This window comes from Lacerta agilis, chromosome 14 (assembly GCF_009819535.1).
Source record: "Lacerta agilis isolate rLacAgi1 chromosome 14, rLacAgi1.pri, whole genome shotgun sequence".
Taxonomy (NCBI): domain Eukaryota; kingdom Metazoa; phylum Chordata; class Lepidosauria; order Squamata; family Lacertidae; genus Lacerta; species Lacerta agilis.
In genome coordinates, this window is record NC_046325.1 from 14,226,886 (window position 1) to 14,249,213 (window position 22,328).

At 49.2% G+C, this 22,328-nt stretch overlaps 1 protein-coding gene across 12 annotated transcripts; it reads right to left on the reverse strand.

Moving 5' to 3' along the window:
* Positions 1-2,086: 2,086 nt before the first annotated feature.
* FBRS (fibrosin) lies at positions 2,087-21,935 on the reverse strand. Of its 12 annotated transcripts, none has more exons than XM_033170785.1 (18): positions 19,547-21,931; positions 15,979-16,152; positions 14,306-14,341; positions 13,698-13,727; positions 12,689-12,737; positions 11,643-12,051; positions 10,449-10,687; positions 9,653-9,852; positions 9,411-9,455; positions 9,139-9,234; positions 8,458-8,526; positions 8,346-8,375; positions 7,910-8,146; positions 7,607-7,739; positions 6,569-6,655; positions 6,392-6,475; positions 4,146-4,365; positions 2,087-3,647 (listed from the first exon to the last, which is right to left on the reverse strand). In XM_033170785.1, exons 1-18 carry the CDS (start codon positions 19,937-19,939, stop codon positions 2,903-2,905), a joined length of 3,276 nt encoding a protein of 1,091 aa, XP_033026676.1. In that variant the 5' UTR covers positions 19,940-21,931; the 3' UTR covers positions 2,087-2,902. The 12 variants fall into 12 exon arrangements, with proteins under 12 accessions (XP_033026676.1, XP_033026677.1, XP_033026683.1 ...); XM_033170786.1 differs by having other exon boundaries at positions 11,643-12,048; positions 19,547-21,929; XM_033170792.1 differs by having other exon boundaries at positions 8,075-8,146; positions 11,643-12,048; positions 19,547-21,926.
* Between the last annotated feature and the right edge of the window lie 393 nt (positions 21,936-22,328).

The window sequence follows — 22,328 nt, forward strand, 5'->3', positions numbered from 1 at the left end:
GGACACATTCTACTCATGTAAAAACACACTGATTCCCGGACTGTCCGCAGGCCGGATTTAGAAGGCGATTGGGCCAATCTGGCCCCCAGGCCTTAGTTTGCCTACCCATAATAAAATTTGTGGCTTGGCGGTGGAAAGAAAAGTTCATTCTTATTAAAGTGGTTTTAAAAGAGATTTTGAATTCCAGTCATTGTCGCTCCAGATTCTTTGCTCCCTCCTGGTTGGAAAGAGACAGTACCAAACATTTAGACTACTAGAAAGCAAAAATGTACAAAGGAAACTTCACAGACAAGAAACTTTCCATTTTACCTACCTCTTCCATCCTATTCTTATCACAGAAATTAAAAAATTGCTGCAATGGAGAAGTTTTGTGAAAATACAAGGAGTATAAACCAAATATATATATATATATATATATATATATATATATATATATATATATATATATATATATATATATATATATATATATATATATATATATATATATATATATATATATATATATATATATATATATATATATATATATATATATATATATATATATATATATATATATATATATATATATATATATATATATATATATGTTATATATATGTTATATATATATATGTCACATACGTAATATGGCCATTCAATATTTAGTGAGATCCCCCCCCCGGGATTGCAATGAACAACATGTGGCTTTTGAAGTGAGAGGGTGCAACCCGGTTGTAGTCCCAGCCTGGCTCATTTCTGGCTGTAATGCCACATCTTTTATCACTTTCCCCCAGATTCTACCAAAGCCCAAACAGTCTATTGTGCAAAGGAGTTGGAAAGGATGTGAAGCAAAACTCCAGAATCAGAGATCTCAGGCTGGTGATAGCCAGGGTATCTCGCCAATGACAATTCCACACTGCCAACCCAGTTTTATACTGTACCAGGATGGTCCAGGATATGGAGATGTCTGCCCCTTCTGTGTACTTTCTCAACATTAGGAAGTGTTTGTGGCAGAGATGTCGAAGACTGACAACTACTGGTTTGAAAGTGAATTATAGAGGGGTTCCTTTGCCATAAGCAACCAGGCTACAAGCAGCATCAGTAGCCTACTTCCTCCTCCACTCTCATTTGGCATGATATATCATACTAGAGCAACTCATAATAATGAGAATCCAGCCTTTAGGGTAGAGAGAGAAATCCTTAGGGCTTTTAGTGCTGCTCAGAGCATCAAATCTAGCTCAGTGTTCAATAGTGGCTAGCAACATGAGATACCACACTTGGGTAGGGAAACGTCTAGCTATGACTGGTAGGGGCTACCTGTAGACCTGCACAAATTTACCTTAGTGTCTTGGCACAGCTTACAGCAATGCTAGTGAGAGGCACCAAGACATACTTTGTCCCAACTTCAAAGGAGTTACGAAGTCTGTCATGCAGATATCTTTGACCATTTCATTTTGCCCAACTCCCTGGCAGGTGTTTGCTTTTAAATGGGCATTTCTTAGGTTGCCCTCTGGTGTGTGGGATCATGCTTTGGAGAAAGGGCTTTGTCTGCTGGGCTCTAAGTCTCGGACTTGTGCAGGAAGGATTAAAGATGGAGGCAGGAAAATGGAAAACCCACTTTCATTTTCAGGCAGCCACTTGCACTGGTTTATCACTCTGTCCCTAAAGCAAAAGGGAGAGGGAAGAAGGAGACGAAAATGAGGCTTTCATTTCTCTTCCAAAGCAAAAACACTGTTGATGCTGCCTTCATGCCAAAGGGTTTCACCACCTGTAAAAACCAGTGTCCTACTTCCATACCATCACAATTGCTCTGGATATGTGATGCTTTTGGGGGAATCTTGATCAAAGAGTGTAGTTTGTCTCCAAGTCTTTTTCCCTTTCTTTTATCTTTTAAAGGGCTGCAAAAATTATATCCGTCCAGGGTGCCAGCCTCCCTTTCCCAGAACTCCAGTTTTAATCTAATAGTGTCCTGCTTCCAACAGATGGGGCTAAACACCCAGGATTCAAGTGAGAAAGACTGTAGAGGTCTTGCGCTTTCCCCTCTTCCTCCTGCCCTCCTCCCCACCAGCCATCCAAAGACACACACACACACACCAAGGAATCCAGAAGCACCAGTTTGGGGTTTAATTAACCAACCTGGGGAAGAAAAGGGGCACTGGACAAGTGCATTGCACCCTCCTCACTGCACCTTTCCAATCAATTACAGAAGGAGGAAAGGGACCAGGAGGTGGAGAGGGTGCGGATACAGGTATAGAAAAGAGCAGTACAGTAAAAACAAGGGGAGTTGTGGGGGGAGGACAGGAGAAGAGGGAGAAGTCACTTTTAAAATCACAATCTCAAACCTTTTATAAATGTACAAAAAAACCTTTTCCCCCACCTGCTTGGGGCAGAATATATAAATATTTACACTGCCTGGCAGGGGGAGGTGCCCCAAGATACAGCCCTCCCCCTTCCCCTGAAAGCAGCTTTCCCTTCAGTCCATTGAGGGAGAAGAACACACCCCAGAGCCATTTCAGCCCAGCAGGAATACTGGAAGCAGACACAAAACCTCTTAGGAAGAGGGATCTGGGAAGAAACCGGGACCCCAAACTGAGGGCACACCAGCTCCTCGACTCCTGCCCTCCCTCCGCCACAAACACCCCTAAAACAGAGACATCACACCCCGTATCTCTTAAGCCCCAACCTGAGCTTGGAAGAGGTTCCAACTATTCATAGCTGAAGGAGGCTAAAGTCCTTCTGGGAGGGGTGGCTAGGTGCTCCTCAGGTTAAGGCAGCAGGAGGCTGCACTCTTTTCCCTGCCTGACAGGAAGGGGGTGGGGGGCTCGGTTTCTCTGCCCAGGGCTCACACTGACCCCACCAGTCCACTGGAGACGAGGGAAGCTGCTTGATACAGGTGCACACATGTCCCAGAGCACCATTATCTGGAGTCCCGGTCCTTGTAGGCTGCCAGTTCCCGGATGTCAGGAGCACGGCGGGGGGAGCAGGGCCGAGCATTCGAAGCAGGGATGAGAGGCGGGGGGGCGCTCAGCAGTCCCACAGCGGCAGCAGCCGCAGCGGCAGCCGCAGCAGGGGTGGCTTTTGCCAGCAGCCCGTTTGGGTGGCGGGGATAGGCCATGAGGCTGGGGTGGGGTGGGGGCGCCAGGCCATATAACCGGGCCCGTTCGTAGTCCTCGGCGGCAGTGGCGGCAGGCGACGGGGTCTCCAGGTAGCGGGGCAGGCGCTGTAGCGGGTGCAGCTCCAGCCCCCGGTGATAGGGCTCGCGCCAAGCTTCGAGCGCAGCATAGGAGGCAGCTGAGGGCGGGGCAGCAACCAAGTATGGGGAGACGCTTCCACCAGTTCCGGCCTGAGGTCTTTCAAACACAGCCAGCGTCCCCAGGGGGTGGGAAACATGCAGGGTGCTGTGGAAGGGAGGCCCCGTGCGCAGCGCCCCCTCGAAGCCCGTCAACTCAGGCTCCTCCTTGACCTTCACTTCCTTCTTCAGAGGCAGCTCTGGGTAAGGGGAGCGGGAGGCATGGCCTGAACCTGCCGGGCTTCCGTAGCGATGCTCACGCTCTGCTGGGATGTGTGACCGGCCGGGGGGCTCCTCGTGAGCCAACTGTAGGTTCTTTGGGGTGGGAGTAGCTGGAGAGGCACGCAGTGGATGGCGCGAGAAGAGGGCATCTCTGAAACACACAGAGGCAAAAGAAAGTTTGTGTTGGGGGCAGGAAAAAGTCACTCTCCACACCCTGGTATTGTCAGCCAGCCCTATGGAGACCCCTTATTTGTCAGCTGGCCCAACTGCCTCCTACTCCACCCACACATAGAGAGTCCCAAAGAGCAGCAATTGCCCTCCCTCTCCTGAATACAGTGGAACCTCAGTTTTCGAGCATCTCAGAAGCAGAACGATTCAGAACCCAAATGACGAAAACCTGGAAGTAATTGCTTCTGTTTTTGAATGTGCCTCGGAAGTTCAATAGCTTCCATCGCATGTTTTTCCATTTTTTCAATGGGTTTTGCAGACTGCCCATTGATCCTCGGTTTTCGAACGTTTCAGAAGTCAAACGGTCTTCCAGAACGTATTACGTTCAAAAACAGAGGTTCCATTGTATCTAACTCCATTCACTCTTCATCCAGGAATGGCCTTGACCCCCTCATCATCACCTCTGTATCCCACCTCTTACCTGTCCTTTTCATCCTTGATCACTGGCCCTTCTGGCTTCTCGCTCTCCTTCTCGTGCTGGGTTCCTCCACGCTCAGCCCCATCTCCAGCCCCACCTTTGGGCCAGGCTGGGGCGGTGGGAAAGGAAGGGGGTGTGCGGTGTAAGCGGTTCCATGCCTCATGGGGGCTAGGGAAGGCTGGAGCTCCGGGACTGTCCTTCTGCCCAAAGACAGCACTCGAGTCTGGGACGGGAAAGCAGAAAGATTGGAACTGGCACATTAGAAAACACTGCTGTCCCTATGGCCCCTTTGCAGCAGGATCCTCAAAAGCCCCAGGCAGCTGGGCTCACCCAGGTAAGAGGTGTGGGGGCAACTAGGTCCCCAAGCTGGAATAAGAAAATAAAAAGAGCCTGCTGGATCAAGCCAAGGGCAAACCTAGTCCAGCATCCTGTTCTCACACTGGCTAACCAGATGCCTGTGGGAAACCAGCAAGCAGGAAGTGAGCACAAAACCACTCTCCCTTCCTGTGGCTTCTAGCAACTGGTATTTAGAAGCATTACTGCATCTGACCATGGAGGTAGAGTTTAGCTATCATGTCTAGAGCACTGATGAACATGGCACCATGGAGAAAAGGGCATAAATAAGAGCTTGTGCATGCAATCATTCAGAAATAGCCCCCTCCCAAATGCTGCTAATGAATTGAGGGGGAGGAAATGCATCACACATTTGAATGATCTCTCACAACAAAACTTTCTGCCTGAAGGACGCCAGCATACCAAGTACACATGTTCTAACTTGGGCTTCTCCTAATAGGTGAGTTTCCTAAGGGCAGAATTTGTCTCTATTCCACACCTGCCCCAACCCAGTTATTGCCCCATTTGCTTTTCTGAAAGTTTAGATCAGTCCTAACAGCCTCAAGTTTGCAAGGAAGAGGCGTAAAGCCTTAGCCTTGAAATGACAGCCAGGTGGTAGGAGCACCACAAATGGAGGCAAAGGGAGGAACTTCAAAAGCTTTGGCTCAAGGGAAAAAGTCCTGAGACTTAGCCTCCGAGAGGGGACACAGAAATTGGCAGAAGGAAGAGGGTGGGATCCACAGCTCCTAGGTTTTCCTTCCAGCTTTGAGAGGGAAACAAGGGAATGTGGGTGAAACAAGGGGAGAGCAACAACAAAAAACAAAACCCCAAAACTTACCGTATTTTACGCTCCATAAGACACACTTTTCCTCCTAAAAAGGAAGGGAAAATCCCTGTGCGCCTTATGGAGCGAAGGCTTCGCTCCCACTGCCTCCCCCCATCCCCTGCCGCGTTCGGCGGGAGGTGGGGGGAGGCAGCGGCGATGTTGCTGGATCATGCCAGCACCTCCGTTCACCGAAAGAAGCTTCTTTCGGCGAGCGGAGCTGCTAGCACGATCCAGCAACATCTCCGCTGCCTCCCCCGACCTCCCGCCGAATGCGACGGGGGATGGGGGGAGGCGGCAGGAAGCGAAGGGGATGTTGGTGGATTGTGCCAGCAGCTCCGTTCACGGAGCTGCTAGCACGATCCACCAACATCTCTGCTGCCTCCCCCCACCTCCCGCCGAACGCGGCAGGGGATGGGGGGAGGCAGCGTGAAGCCTGCTTTTGGGATCGGTGGGCGGCAGGGAGGTTGGTAGAGGATTTCCTCCACCACCCCACGCGCTGCCCGCCGATCCCAAAAGGATCGGTGCAGGGCACGGGGTGGTGGAGGAAACAGCGGGGATGCTGCTGCTTTCTCCACCACCCTGCGCCCCGATGCCAAAAGCAGGCTTATCCCCTGTTGCTTTAAAGGGACATGGGGAGGAGGGGAGAAACCTTCTCCCCTCGTCCCCATGTCCCTTTAAGGAAGCGGGGATGAGCCGCTGTGAAGGGAGAAGGGGCTTCCCCTCCAGCGCCCCCTCCCTGTTTTTTAGAGGAGGAAAACCAGGAAAACATTTTTTCCTGGTTTTTCCCCTTTAAAAAACAAGTGCGTCTTGTGTTCCGGAGCGCCTTATGGACCGAAAAATACGGTAGAACCCAGGATTTTCTGTCTCCAGCTCTTCATAATGGGGCTGCAAGGACTGGGACGGGAAAACAAGTTTCCTGGGTTACTTCTCCAGCTGTAAGAGTAGAGGGTGGAGTAAGAGGAAAGGAAGGAGTCCTGTGTTCAAATCCCTGCATGTAAGTCAGCCTAGAGGTCTTGGGTAAACCCAAGAAACACCATTCTGGCCCCATTAATTACAGATTTTATGCCCCTAACCCCCAAACAATACTCACTGAAAGATGGGTTTCCCAGGCCCCCAAAAGCTCCATTGGAGAGTGCCCCGAGGGAGGCAAAACTGGGGGGCCTGCCAAAGGGATCTGGAAAAGAGGCGAGCAGAGGAGTGAGCAATCGTATGGAAGATGCTGGGTCCTGCCCCACCGGCCCTGGCATTCTGGTGCGCCAGCTCTTACCAATGTGGGGACTGGGGCTGAGGAAGGAGCCATGAGGGGTGCCGGCAGGACCATATGATGTGCCACTGCCTGGGTGGTGGATGGCACCTGCAGGACAGAAGCATGAAGAAAAGTTAGTGGTCGAGATGCTGGGATTGACAGAAGGGGGTGCACCTCATGGTTACTGACATGATTTAACGTATTTATAGCCTGCCTTTTCCCCAAGTTGGGATCGAGGCAGCTTCCAACATTAAAAAATATCATTACAACATGCTAAGTAGTAAAAACAAACTAGTTAAAAACAATAGTGAAAATCCATTAGAACCCATTTCAAACCAGCAGTTAAAATACAGTTTGCCCTGACAGCGGCAAAGTGATCAGCATTGTCTGCACCTTAGCCTGTCTGAATGGGAACATCTTCGACTGCTGGCAGAAGGATACAGAGAAGGAGCCAAGCTAACCTCTCTTGGGAGGGAATTCCACAATATAGGAGCAGCCAAAGAAAAGGCTCTCCCTCACGTCACCACCAACTGTGTTCTCATGTTGATGGGACTGAGAAGGTGCTCCCCTGAGGATCTCAGCATCTGGGCTGGTTAATACAAGGAGATACAATCTTTCAGGTAGAGGATGCTGGGCTCCCAAAAACATAAGGAGGAGTAAGAGTCCCTTGTCACTACCAAATAATCTAAGCAGCACATAATCTTTTTTAGTGTCTTTTTTAGCTGCCTTGACACAACCATATAAATGGCAGGGCACGTCTGTTCACATTTTACAGGCAAGGCTACTTGGGGGGGGGGGGGGAAACCACCCTTGAAATCCTGCACACTGGGTCCCTCAAAAAGCTCACTATCATCATCATCAAACGTTTTATTGGCATCACATAAAAACATTCAAAACATCATTACTGGCATAGTTCTAGGGGAGTCTCCAAGTACCACAGAAGGGAAAGAGTCTCCACAGAGTTTGCAGGAGGCCCAGAAATCTGGCAGGCTGGGACATAGAGCGCCCTCAGCCTTTTAAGAGTCAAGAAAACTGCAGGATGGGGAGTAAGGCACCAACCTGAGGCTGTGAAGAGAGTGGCTGGGCGTGCCAGCTCCTGGCTGTGAGGCAGGCTGCCAAAGGCTCCCGTCCCAGGCAAACCGGTGAGAAGGTCGTTCCGGAAGTCCAATTTCTGGGGGTCGCCCTGCACCAGCTGAGAGGAAATAAAGGAGACAGAGGGGGGGGCCTTGAGCAACCAGGCTTGGCACGCTATTCACAGCAGCCTCCGCAACCCACTCTTTGGCAGGGACACCTCCTGCTCCTGCCCAGCCCCAGGCTCTGGTCTTGTGGTTCCCGTTTACCCGCCTCCTAACCCAGACTCACAGACCCTGCCTTGCATCCAGGGTCCAGCACAGACATCAGAAGAGCAGAATGGGAGAGGCTTCTCCCGTTGCTTGCAGCGACCCTCTGGCGGCTACCAGCAGGAGCTGCGCCACACCCCATCACTGAACGCAGGCGGAGGGGGGAGGCGGCGCAAGCCCACCCTACCTTCATCTTCTCCTGGTGCCGCAGGATCATATATGCTACACGGACGTGCATGGCGCACCACTTCCCGGGCTTCTACGAGAGAGGGGGGAACCATCAGCTCTGTACGTTATGTCCCTGCTGGGCCAGGCACAAGCTGCCCTACACCATGACTTGAGTCCCTCTCCCTCTCCCTCTCCCTCGCCACCACGTGGGGTCAGCCATCGCTAGTCCTTGCTACCCCGAGCAGCCACCCCACTGCACCGTGTCCAGGAGGGGTCCCAGGGTTACTCACTCTTAGCGTTGGCCTGAAGGGATCGGTGAGCTGAAAGGAGACAGAAAAGCCAAGTGGGGGGTTAGTCAAACTTTCCACACTGCCCCACCCCCTATAAAGATAGCACACTCACCTGAGTGCCTTTCTGGGACAAGGTAGGTGGGACAGCCCCCAGCCGGGATGGCAGGTCAGGGTTAGTGCTCTAGGGAAGAAACAGTGGGTCAGGAGGAGACAGGCTGCTGAGTATAACTCTCTTCTCTCCACATTCAGATCCCTCTCCCAAGCACACAGAAAATCGTGCAATCCTCTTGGGAGAGTTCAGAAATCCATTCTTGCACTCCACCTTCTGTGTTTTCCGCATATATTCCTGGCTCCCCAACCCAGCTATTGAGGAGCTCTGGCTCCCAGCCTCCCTGTCCACCTCAGGACGAGGGGAGAATGCCACTCCATGCAGGCCATGCAGGACATACACAAACACGCATGCTCTCCAAATCACGAGGGATGCTCTCCTCGGCCCCACCTCTTTCCCAGAGCCAGCAGATGAACCCAAGAGTCCAAGCACCTGCTCTTCATGCTCAAAAGCTTTGGGGCTCCACTTCTCCCCAGTAACCCTGGCTCCCCGCATCCCCATACTCTGCTCCCCACAACTCTTCACATAGATTCCCCAGGAGTCCTGGCCCTCCGCCCTCCCTGCTAAAAATCCACCAGGAGGTTGGGGAGGGGGAACCCAGGAGCCCTGACTTCTAGAACTCCCCCCCTTCCAAGATAAAAAGAACAGAAAAGCTCATTTGTCTACTATGTCTGGAGGCTTCACCTTAGGTTGGAACGCCCCCTGCAGGGAGCCAAAAGTCACAGCGGGAGGCAGGACCGGGGAGATCCCCGACACGGTTGGGGGGAAGGCGGCATAAAACTGGAAGAAGAAGAGAAAGCAATGGAAGCGCCACCCAGAGAAAACCAAGGCGGGAAGGGAAAGAGGGGAGGGGTCTGCTCCTTCCTCAGGACACACAACTCTCAGAGCTTCCTTGGGTCCCCCTGCCAACAGGTCAACCCCCTGGGCCCTCCCTACTCCAAGAAGGCTGCACTTACATTGTGCCGCAAGAGCCCATCCATCTTGCCAGGGTATTTCTCATACTGCAAGAGAGAGGAAGAGAGAGGCACAAGCGAGAAGTGAGAAAAGCTCTGAGGGCAGAATCCCATCCTGCACATCATCTCAGCTCTCACCGACAAGCTCAGCCCTACACTAGGGAGGGGGGTGCAGCAACCCGGGGCCATGGTTCCCAATGCCCACCCTCCCTTTCTCCCAGAAATCCTACCAGGACTATACTTACCATGGCTGGACTGGCTGTGGGCACCATGCCTGGTGGGAAAGGGGTGAAGTGCTGGTGGGTGTGCTGGTGGGTGTGCTGGTGCTGGTGGTTGTGTTGGTGGAACTGGAAGGCCAGCGGGCGGATGGCGGCAGCCCCCATGTCGGCGCCGCCTTGGGCCGTGAGGAAGCGCGAACTCAGGTCTTGGCGGATTAGTTCTTGTTCTGGGGAGGTAGAAGAACAAGTCAGCTGACAGCAAGTTGCTTGGGGTGCGGAGCAGAGCCAGCAAGGAAAGGAAGGGAGCGGGGAAAAGATTCGACACTCACCCACCCCAAATCACCCCACCCATACAACTCACTAGAGCCACACAGCCCTTCCCAGCTTTTCTGGAAGTGCTTCTCTAGCTAGATTCAGATTTTTCCTCTTCTTGCCAAGGCTTTCTGCCAATAAGCATTACACCTTCGAAGCCAGCACTGCTACACTCAAGTGAAACCCTTCGTATATCTGCCCTGGCAGTTATTTTCCTCCTCCGCTGCCCCAACTTCCATCCTTTCCTTTCTGTTTCATGTTGCCCTTGTATAGCCACACATCTCTTTCTCCCCAGCCCCAACCACTGCCACCACGAGGGCTACAAAAAATTTTTTTACACAGAGTTCTCTGGATTCTAAAGTTATCATAAAAACATGAAAAATATGACAGTAACCTTCTATTTTCTTAGCCTATGCCCCACTTTCTCACGCCCTCTCATTTCTACATAGCCCCTGACCATCTTCCCCAAGACCACACATCAGCCACACCCCTCCCACCAAGTCCCTCTTACCAGATATGGCAGCGGCTGCAGCTGGGTGCCCGGCAACTTGAAGCAGCGGGGGTGGCGGTGGGAGGCCAGGCGAGGGGGTGAACATGCCTGGGTGGTGGTGGGAAGGCGGCCGAAGGGTGGGCGGAAAGGCGTGGGGAGGCAGGGCCAGCGAGGGGGTGGAGGGCCGGTGAGGGAGCTGAGAGGAAGAGGGGGAGCACGGAGGGAGAATGGGCTTGGGGTGAGCTGCGCCGCGGCTGCACCTGAAAAAGGGAGAGAAAAATAAATTTGGAGCGTGGAAGTCAGGAGGAGACAGAGTAATGATGGAAGCCAGAAGAGCACAGAAGCACTGAAGAGAGCACTGAACTTGGACCCAGGAGGCTTGGGTTCAAATCTCAACTCAGCAGTGGATTCAATTGGGGGGAGTAGGGGGGCTTGAATACAAGATTTGCCCAATCAGAAGTCCCTAGTCAGCAAAAAGGAAAGGCTGTTGTGAAGACAAGCCAGAGATAGAGGGTCTTCTGTTCAAAGTAATCCTACATAAAGGATTACTCATTATGGGTGTTTAGGCTGCCAAGTTAAGCTGGGACACATCTGCACTTTAATATTGCCAAATCGATTAATTTTCCAAGTCAGTGCAGTAATGTCAGTTGCAAAGGAAGAATAAAACATTTTCTGTAATAAAAAATGAGGATAAATGGGCAACACTCAAGGAGAAAAAAAATGAATATGAGGAGAGATAATGTGTGTGTGGGGGGGGTGAGTGCAGCCAACATGCACTGAGGAGTCACAAAATAGGGCCCAGGAAGTCCCAGTTCAAATCTTGCCTCTGCCAGAGGTGGCCTTCGGCAAGCATCTCTCTCTCCCCCATCAGCTCCAGTCAACCCAGTTGCAATTTGCAATATAGGGATGAAAATAAGGATGCCAATACTGACCTACTTTACAGAGATGTAAATAGTGATTTGAAAATAAAAAACCCTTATGAGTGCTCTATGAAGTATTGTTATTATTATTAAGACACAAAGGATAGAAGGGAAACTGCTTGAAGGGGACAAGGAGGAGGATGACGAGTGACAGGTCAAAGGCAGGGGGAAGCAAAGGGAGAGTGGACAAAAAAAGGAGAGGAAGACAAGTAAGAGGGACATGAGAAAGCTTGAAATAGAGGGAAGAGGGAAAGCGAGAATGAGAATCAGAGAGAGAAAGTGAACTGGGACTCACCCTCCGGTGCTGAGATCCAGCCCTACAGCGTATGGTGCTTGCGTCTGACTGGCAAAGGGCGGTACCTTCATGTGCAGCTGGCTCTGGGTGAGGTTGTGGGGGACGGCTCCCCCCTGAGGCATCGGAGGCAGCTGGCCTTTGGGTTGGGGTGTCCCGCGAACAGCATTAGGCGTCTGAGCCCTTGTCCTGGTGGGAGGCGGGGCGGGAGGACTGGGGGGCAAGGCCTGAGCTGGAGCGGGGGCTGCGGCTGCCTGAGAAGGGGGCTCCTTGGGCAGGAAAGGCACTAGCAAGGGGTCCCGGTCGGCCTCATAATTACGCTCCTGGCTCCGCTCCAGGCCAGAGACTTTAGGGATCACAGAGAGTTTGGCTTCACAGCTCCCGTTTAATGCACCAATGGGTCCCGAGGCTGCTGAGGGCAGAAACAGAAAGAAAAAAACAGAGGTTAAGAGTACCAGGTGAGTAGGCTTTGAACTGTCGGTTCAATCCTTGCTGAGCCATAGACTCCCTGGCTCAGCAAATCAGCCGCATGTCCTGTTGAGCAGGAGAGGGGCCGTGTCACAATCTACTTAAAAGAATCCTTTTGGGGGCGGAGGAAGGAACTATTCTTAAGCAATTGGACCCTAAAAACTCTATGAAAACATCAAACACAAAGGGAGCTGAAAACACACCTGGAGAAGAGGCCCACCTAGTCACAGTACTTCAAGCACTTAGCATGAATTGATATTAGGTGTTGCTATTACTCAAAAAGTTTACATTAGCTTTCAAAAAGAGAAACTATCTAGTGCAGCTTATCTGCTCCCAGCACACCACAGGAAATGTGATGAGGCAGAGGAAAGGAAACTCAGTGCAAGTGACTCCTACCAGAGTATCATGCTGTCTATTAAGAGTTTTTCTGGCACCTTGGTGTTTGGACAAGAGAGCAGTTTCAGTGTTGCTAATAGGAATATGGTTGTGAATATACATTAAAGGAAGCTAGACTATTTGTCCATCCAGGCTAGTATTTTCTACTCTGACCAGCAGCCCCCACCCTGTGCACTCAAACCCACCTTTGCTGGTTGAGACAGTGAATGACTGTTCGAGGTCATCAACGGAGGCCTACAGAGACAAGAAAAACAGGCCATTCATTATTTAGCAAGAGAAGACAATTCGGCACAAAATATGCACCATCCCAAATTGTTTTGAGGCCAACTTGAAAAGCAGTCAGGAAGCTTCTGAAGGACACAAATGCTATTTCTTTCTGAAGCAAGCAATGGAAGTAGCTTGTCATTCAAATAAGGACAGATTTGCTACTTCTGGTCACTACCGGTACTTCTATGGTTGGTGCAGAACACAGCTTGTTTCCTTCCAAAAGGAACAGGCCTCTGGGAAATTATTATGCTAGTGTTGACAAATGCTGGCCTCCTACACCCTTCCAGGTATACCGGTAATTCAAGGTGCTTATTTTGACCTGCTGTCCTTGTATACAAAGATAGGTCACTGTATTCTGCAAAAGTATCCCCTTGAAGTCCCTAAAATATCAGAAGCTTGCTCTATGGTAACTTTCAGAGAGATATGGCAGCTGCTCCCTATTTGTACTTTCTGGAAAGCAATTTATGACATTTGTTTTGACAAGCTTTTCCAGCCAGGTGAAAAGGTATTTATTCCATATTGGTTTTAAACATACCTTTTGTTGTTTTGTGTACAGGTTTCAAAGCTATTTTTAGTTGTTTTTATGTAAATTGTCTTGAGACTCAGGTGGAAGACAAATAATTAATAAAATAAGATAAATAAAGGCCCAATGTCTGCACATTTTCCACAGCACCCTGACACCACTCTGCAAAGATCCACATGGTTCAAGTATTCACAATACCAACATTTGCGTGGGATGAGAAATATGGAGAATTGGATCCCATGTGGCTCAGCATGCAGAGAAACAGGACCTTGGCATTTTGCAAACTGCTGGATCCATTTTGCAATATCTGCCCTGCCCCAAAACTCCCATATAAGTGTCAAGTGATGTGACAGTCACAAGTGAAGCCTGGCAAATTACAGGACCAGGGTGGGGGCTATGCCTACCTGCTCCTCTGGGTCACTTTCTGTATCACACTGCAAAAGGAGAATGAAAGAAAGAAGTCCGTCAATACAGCAAATTGGAAATGCTCCTCAGTGGCACACATACACACCCCACCAAAATGCTGGTCAGCAGCAGGCTCTGCAGAAGACTTATGGTAGGATTTTATGGCACATGGAAAGACTGATATTCTGATACCCCAAACCCATGGACCACCCAAGGCCTCAGAAGGGAACAGAATCAAATACAAAGAAATCATGCAGGCAGGCATCATTGCAAAGAAGCACAGCTGAATCCATCAGAAATTAAGGAAGAAGCCTTGGTGCCTTCTCACTCTCCAAGGGACCAGCATCTCCCATGGTTTAGCACCGAGTGGAGAGGATTAGTTACACATCTCCTGGAGGCCATTTACAACACACACACGCACACACACCCTTGCTCCAGTTCACAGGTGGGAAAGGATGCCAAGGAAATAATGTGTGGGAAGCTAAAACAGTGCCCTGTAAAACTGTGTGCAGCCAGGGCTCACCACTAAGGAAAACTACAGCCCAAACCAAGAGAACAGGGGTGTGGGAGAGAATGCCCACTTACTATATATACATTGCCCACTTACTATATATCCAGTTTCCAGGTAGGATTGGAGAGAAGGCTGGAAAAAGAAAATAAAGGTTGGCCAGGGGTGGGGGCGGAGAGAGGAAAAGAAAGAAAGAAAGATTAGACTCAGAAGGATAGGAGGCTGTTAATCCCAAAGAATTAGGAAAAAAAAACCAAGGATAAAAAATTAAGAGAAAGCATCCTTGTTTTGTCAGGAGAGTAATAAGATTTTAAGAGCAATACTGAAAATAAAAGAAAAAATGTGTCCTCCTTAGAAACACATGCTGAGTATTCCACAAAGACGAGATTCTGGCTGGCATGCTACACACAGACACAAATTGGCTGCATTCAGATGATCATCTCAGCTTAAAAAGCTGAGATATGAATGAGTCTCTTTCCTCCTCCTGCAGTCACTTCACTCCTCCCTTTGTGCAAATGAACAAGACAGGAAGATCAGTTAACTATAATACCCCATGATGGCCAAACCAGGAAACTATAGTTAATAACTTCCAAAACAACTCAAGTATTAAAACAACTTTAAACCCTGGTTTCATAGCCTAGATTTTTCAGAAGCCATTGACCAGCATTTCCTAGTTCAGATGCAACGTGAAACTATAGTTACCCAATACTTCCTGGCTTGTTTTCCAGCTTGAGCAAAGGAAGAAGCCAAGCACCTGAATGCAGGTACACAGGACTCATTCATATCTCAGTTTATACGACTGTCCAAACATGCCCACTGCTCCACTATTTGCTCTAAATTTATTAGGCATTTTGAGGATGCCAAGAGCAATTTTGCTGGGCTGGGATTTGTCTCCCTCCTCAAATCAAATTATTAGTAGTATTTCCAACCCTGTTGATGCAGCGTCATTGCTGATGTCACCAAAACTCATCTGCCATTTGGAGATTCAACAACACAACAGAAAGCCCTCCAATAAATAAACCACAAGCCCTCCCACTTTCTGAGGGCAACTTTGCTCCCGCTCTGTTGCTGTCTGCTAGCAGGAGTGCTGAGATTCAACCTGTCTCAGGGCAATACACTAGTACTTGGAATCCTTTATTTTTAATCCTTTTCTACAGGAAAAATATGGTAATTTAACAGCAACAGAAAGCTATCCTGCACAAGCTCAAAGAAACTCTGTTTTACAGATTCAGTGGCTTGGCCCAGGCAGGACGCTATGTTCTGGTTCACATTAAGCTCTCTGTTTCCCTTATGTCCTGAATTCACAATTAGCCTTAGTATTCAAGATCTGAAGAATGTTTTCATGTAATCTCATTGAATTCTAGCAGCTTTTCATTTTGCCTCTTGCTCAACCCATATTTTTAACATAATGCCATACTCAGAAAGAGAAGCAAATTCACCAGACATACAACACTATAGGCCAAGTTGTTCAGCACTATAGAGTTTAGTTGCTGCTACAGGCCTGCCTTTTTGCACAACAAAACCTAGCAAATTTCAAGCATGTGTATAAAAAAGAAGTTATTTGATAACAGAATCCTGTTGGTAACATGTCCTAGACCAGCCACAACTAATACTAATTGACGTCCATTCTCCCCCAACCCAACAAGACACCCAATTAGCTGCCCAAGAGATTTATACTTAAGCCTGCAAAATGAGGGGAGCATATAAAAGAAGGCCTGGCAGCAGGCAACACAATAAAAAGCAGTTTCCAACCCCTTAGCCAAGGGTCTCACCTCTTTGTGCCGCTTCTTGGTACGTTTCCTCACTGCTCTCTCCCGGCTGCGACCCTTCTCCGAGCTCCCATCCTCATCCTCAGGCTCAGAGTTGTTCCCCTCTCCCCGTTTTCTCTTTCCAGAATGCTTCATCCGAAGCTCCAGCCGCTCCGGGGTCTTCAAGGTAGCATCCTTCTATGGGAAGGTGACAAGGCAGGTGTGCATTAAAACTATATTGAGCACAGAAAAGCTCAGGAATCCCTAAGCTAACCCCAGATGGATGATGGTATGTATTTCAGCTGCCTAGAGGCAGCTATAAAATAAAACAACAACAACAACAACAACAACAAATGGGAAGGTGGGAATAATTATGTGTGTTAATTACTTGATCATCTGTACCAGGCTGACCGGACTCAGAAGTAACATACACCCCTTCTTACATTAGTGTGCGGATATGGTAGAAATTTACATTTCTACACAAACACAAACAAACCATGGAAAATTAAGATATCAAAGTGTATATCCAGTATGGGAGAGTTGGTGTGGTGTATACTGGACTTTGATCAAGAAGAGCTGAACTCCTATTTTTGCTCAGCTTTGGGTCAAGTCACTGCCTCTCACCCTTGTAACTGTATGAGAAGGGTAAATGGGGAGCTACGTACACCACCCTGAGTTCTTTGAAAGAAGGATGGGATAAAAATGTGACAAATTTTAACCATATGCTAAGCATTATGAGAATAGAACCAGATTGAGAGCCAGCATGGTGTAGGGGCAGAGTGTTAAACCAGCACCAGAGAGTCTCAGTTTAAATTTCTGCTCAGCTATAAAGCCTCACTGGTTGACCTTGGGCCCATCTCTCTTATTTAATTTTTAAAAAAATTTAAAATATTTCCAGTTCACATTTAATCAAAGGTCAACCAAAATAGCAGCCAATACAGAGATATAATATCTCAACACCTGCTCCAAGCACTGCTACCCTGAAAATGACTGAATGAATAAATGTGTCTGCAGCTGGTGATGAAACCCAAAAAGAGACAGTGCCACCCATCAATGAGAAGGAAGGGCATTCCACCAATGGAGAGTCACTGCAGAGAAGGTCTTCTCCCATCTTGCTTCATAAGAAGACTGCCCTTAAAGACAACCCAGAAATTTCAAACACAGTGGGCAGATTACTGGCTGGAGTTCCATTTAGATCTCGCACAATCCCTGTCTGAAAGCAGCTGCGTTGGGTTGCAAATTCATTTTCGGAACCAATTCACAGTGCTCACGTTAGTATTTAAAATCCTTAACTTAAGCCCCAAATATTGGAAAGACTGCCTCCTTCTCTACAGAATCTCCCAGATGTTAAGGTCAAGAGAAGGACCTTCTTGGTAGTTCTACTACCCTCAGAAACTGGTGGTGGTGGTGGTCCAGGAGAGAGCAACTTTTGAACTCTGGAATTTCTTCCCTACAAAGGTGCATCTGGCAACTTCATTATATAGTTTCTGTCATAAGCTGAAGATGCACCTCTTTACCCTGACCTTTAATACAGTTTCAAATGTTGTATTTTAAATTGCTGTGACCCACCCTAGGACTTCAGGGTGACTATGCCTGGCAACACACAGCAACAAGGGTGTCCCTGAGGATCTTAGCCTGGCCAGATGTGCAGGGTTAGACTATCTAATCTAATCTATCTATCTATCTATTTAAACAATTTATACACTTCATAACTACAATAGTCTCTAAGGGGGTTACAAAGATACATAAAAATCAGATAAAACTATAAAATGAAACATCATTTAAAATAGTTTTGGGGGGTAGAACCAAGTACACCATGAGTTCCTTGGAGAAATGGTGAGTTAAAAATGTAATTTAGTCCATCTTCTAAATCCAAACAAAATGAAACTAGCCATACCACACACCACTGTAACCAGCAGCAATTGATAAAACTTTCTGAAAAGCTCAGCAAACACACAACACTTGCCTCGCCTGGTCAGTTGCATCTGGAATGCTGCATTTGCACAGCACAGTTCAAGAAGTCTGTCTTTTCAACAGACATTCACCTGGCCACTATGGGAAATGAAAGTCACCTTCAGTGCATTTGGGGATAGCTGATAACTTAGGGAAGATCGGCTTATCTCAACAGAGATGCCAACAAACAGGAAAGGCCTCAGAGGAAGATAACAGGTTTGGGACTAAATCTGGAGAAAACAGCCAGTCTTGGGGTGGCAGAGTGTCAGACCAAGGCATGCTCTTCCACCCCTGTGATTTTCTGTGGCTGTGGAGTGAATAGTTCTTAGCAATGCATTGGATTCCTTTGGAGTTTGGCAAAGGCACCTGTGTTCACGCCCAGCTCCTCACCCAGTCCTGTCAAGCTGGAAAGGCAGGTGAAGCCAGTCCAGAACAGGCCTACAAGCTCAGCCTGGAGCATTCCTGTGTTTAGCAGAGCCTCCTTTGCTGCTTCAGCAAGTGAAGCAGCTATGTTTTGCATGTCACCTGAGAGATACACATCAGCACCTATGGAAGTCACATAATCCCACACCCACCAAGGTATGCAGAGTTTATTAGACCACATCCCAATCCTAGAAATATTCATGAAAAAGGGACCATAACTTTAACACACTAAGAAACTCATAGCAAAACCACACTGATTGGAGCTTACTAAAGCCTCCTTTGCTTTATGTCTCATACTATACCTTTGCATATGTAAGGGGCACCTTATACTGAGGCAGACAATGGGTTCATTTAGCCAGTACTACTAGAGATTTAACTCAAGTTTTTATATACAAATTACCAGCTCTGAGCTTTGGTTGCTCCCTTGAGTCAATAACCATTTTATCTTATTTCAAGTGCTGAAGACTCCTCTGACAGCAGCTCATTTCCCCCTCTTACCTCCTCCTCCAGTCTCTCACAAAGGGTTATTTCTTCTCACAACAATTTACCAGAAAACAGACCTGCTTCCCCCCTTTCTCCCACATACCAATCACTTTAATTTGAGGGATCCATGTGGTTCCCTATTTGAGATGATTGACAGGACAGGAGACCATCTTACCATGGTCTTGCTCCCTTTTATATCACCACTGGCTTCTGCTTCTAGAACAAACTGAAGTTCAAACAACCAATATGCCTTTGTCCTGTGCTAGATTGTTTGAACACTACCAATCATAACTTTAAGTTCTTCTGCTCTTATAAGGGACTTCTAGGGATCTCCCATCCAAGAGACCAATCAGGGACCCACATCTGTTTAATTTCAGCAATTATCTGAGAGCAACTCAGACTGTCCATTAGATCCATCACTGTCTCTTGACTTGGGAATCCCATGCTGACAAAAGGGGGGGGACGACAACAACCTGCTGCACTTAAAATATACTAGTATTTACATATGTTTTTACTCCCATTCTCCAGCACATCCCATCCTAGCTGACTTCATCCTGTGGAGTCTCAGGTGACTGGAAGTTGTCTTTTCTGAATTATGGGGACAAGAGAATCCAAGGTTCTCCCTCTTTCTTCTTTCTTTCTGTATCACAGCTCTAAGGGGCCTGCAGAACTAAAATCACTCCCAGCCAACCTCAGAACGCAGACTGTACAAAGGCCCATGATACCTCCTCACCTCAAGTGCCTCAAGGCTGACAAAGCTGGCAATGGCAAAGCCATCAATGAGATCCTCCTCCTCCTCTTCCTCCTCCTCCTCATCGCGGCTGCAGGACGATCCGGAGGGTCTCTTCCGCCGCCGGAGGGGCCGCCGCCTTCGACGCTGCTGCTGCTGCAGGGAGCGGCCTTTTCCAGGTGCCACAGGAGCAGGCGGGGAGGGGCCTTCACTGTCCGATCCTGAAGATGAAGACGAGAGGCCACGACGAGATCCATCCCCAGGACGGCCTCCCCGGCGGCGAGTGCAGCGGCTCTCACGGTCCCGCCGTGAGCAACGCCGCTGCCTCCGTGTTCGGCTACTGCTGCCTCCTCCCCCACTCCAGCATGGGGCAGGAGCTGCCGCTGTTCCTTCCATGGTTCCCCCCTTGAGGTACAGAGAATGTGTCGTGTTGTGTCCTGTGGATACTGCAGACACACAAGGAGGTGGGGGGGCACTCTTCACCCTTCCCCAGCCAGTTGCATTGCAGCTGCTCTCAACTGAGCCCTTGTTCTTCCGCAGATGCCACTTGGAAAAGCAAGAACGAGGCTCCCCTCTTCTTTTCCCTAAAAATGGGTTTTTGTATTTTGTGGCCAAAACAAAAAATCCTTGTCGTTTACACCTTACAGTTGTCAGCAACCTTTCCTTGATTTACATTTAGAGAGCCCACTCAACACAAGAGGATCCTCTTTGCTCTGGGAAAGTCAAAGCAACTCTCCTTTCATTCAAGTTTAATTCCCTCTCAGGTGACAGGGATGGCAGCTTTTTTTCTGTTTGTTTTTGGTCTTTGTCTTAAAGGCAAGACCGTTAAATTAAAAAGAATTAAATACTTTCAACATAGAACTCTAAAAAGTGGAAGGTGATCCAATAACTTTTTCTTCCTTTACACAAAATCAGCCCCTGCCAGCGCACAGAGATCTTCTCTCTAACATGGAGCCTCCTGTTTGGGTGGGGAAGGAAATCTGTCAAAACAACCTCGCCTTGGACAAGGGTTTTACATCCCTCCAACTGCGACACAGTGTGCCTTTAAATATATATGTATGTATATATATATATGTTTGTTTGCTAAACCCAATTTTAAAATAAACCTCAGCGCATGGCAACTTTCTTGCAGGTTGAAGGAAGCCTTTGCTTTAAGTGCCTATCTGTGTGGTTTTTTTCCGAAGACGAACCGCGAAACTGTCACTTTCGACTTTCCCTCAGGGGAATTCGGGGTTCGCCCCCCGAAGCAGCTGCCAGCCTGGGCAGCCTCCCCTTTAAGACTGCGGAGGTGGCTCCTGCCAACAATGGCAAGCGGCTTCCGCCCAAAGGGCAACTCACTTCCTCCGCTCGGCCGAGGGCTCCCCGCGAGGGACGCGGCTCCGCGGGGCCATCTCTTCTTCCTCTTCTGCTTTCCCGGGAAGCGACACCTTCTTCCTCCTCCTCCTCCTCCTCGCGAACCTCCGTCCGTGAAGAAGAGGCCTCCCGGATTCCTCCCACAGGGTGTGACCTTGCCTTTAAGGGTCCGGATCTCTGTGTCTCAATTTCCCCTTTAAGAGTGTTCGATTTTGAGTCCGCCACACATTTCCTGCCAAAGCATGGCCTCCCCTTTAAGAATGTGGATTTAAAGTTCTCCCTTGTCAGACATCGACTCTCTCAGCAACAGGAATTAAAAGCCCTCCAAACATTTCTTTTTCCTCCTTGTCAGTTTGCACTGCCCTTTAAGGATCCAGCGTTCAAGGTCCTCCGGAGAAACCCAAATTTCACCTTTAAGGGCCACCCCTCCCTCTTAGCCACAATGAGGGCCCGAGATGAACTCCCCTTTAAGAGGGCCGAGCTCCCTTTAAATCCATTGACAGGAGCTGACGGTTTGGGGTGGGGGTTGTTGTCCTCCGGCTAGAAGTGCCCCCTCTTCTTGCGGCCCCCCCAAGCTGTACCTTTAAGAGCGCCGGCCGTTGAGGGTGCTTTTCAACTCACCCCACCTTTTCGCCTTCGTCCAGGCTCGCGGCAAGCGGCCCCGCGAGCCCCTGACGCTGATTGGCTGCGAAGCTGGTACCCTCCGCTATCGTCGCGGCCCCCCCACAGCTGATTGGCCGAAGCGGTGAGGTGAGTAAGGATGGGGGAGGGGTGGCTGGCTGGCTGGCAGGGTCCGGCCGCAGGGAGGGAGGCCGGCAGGCGGGCTCGCGTTGCGCTCCCGTCCCCCTCGCGCCTGGGTGGGGGGTCCTTTCGGCTCGCCGTCCTTTGCTCCCTCCCTGCTCCGTCTCTTCTGCTGCCCCCCGACTCTCCCTCTCCCTCTAGCAGCCTCTGCCGGATCCCCTTCGTCTCTGCGCACGGCACGCAACTCCTCCCACAGCGTCATATCCCTCCGCTCCCTGCGTTGATGAAACCATTAAAAAAAATCCCTCCGCTGGAAAAAGAAAAGGAAATAGTCCCTTCGGTTAGCCTCCGTTCCCGCCCACCCACTCCCTTGGAGACTGTTCGAGGTGGAGGGTGTTCCCTTAAACCAGCACCCTTAGAGTCACTTCCGTCCGCCGCAGGGTGACGTCATAGTTTCACGGAGACAAACGTGATGCAATGATGTCATACTTTCTTCGCAGCAACCTCGCACGGGGATGTTATAACGTCAGCGCGTGATGTCATAGGGCTCAGCACCACACGCCTCTGCTGTAGCAGCTCGTTGAGGACGAAGGAGAACTTGATGACGTCACAACACTACCATGTGATGCCATCCTCCCGCAATGGAACTGTTACTTTCCAAGCTCCCGCATAAAGTAGTACATTACTTTTG

Excerpts from the sequence above, each read along its gene's own strand:
- FBRS (XM_033170780.1), bottom strand. The coding sequence starts at position 19,939 with ATGGAAGGAACAGCGGCAGCTCCTGCCCCATGCTGGAGTGGGGGAGGA. Across the intron at positions 13,728-14,305 it reads ACCTGGAAACTGGATATATA|TGTGATACAGAAAGTGACCC; the intron begins GTAAGTGGGCAA and ends CTCCTTTTGCAG. Across the intron at positions 6,656-7,606 it reads CACTCTCTTCACAGCCTCAG|GTGCCATCCACCACCCAGGC; the intron begins GTTGGTGCCTTA and ends TCTGTCCTGCAG.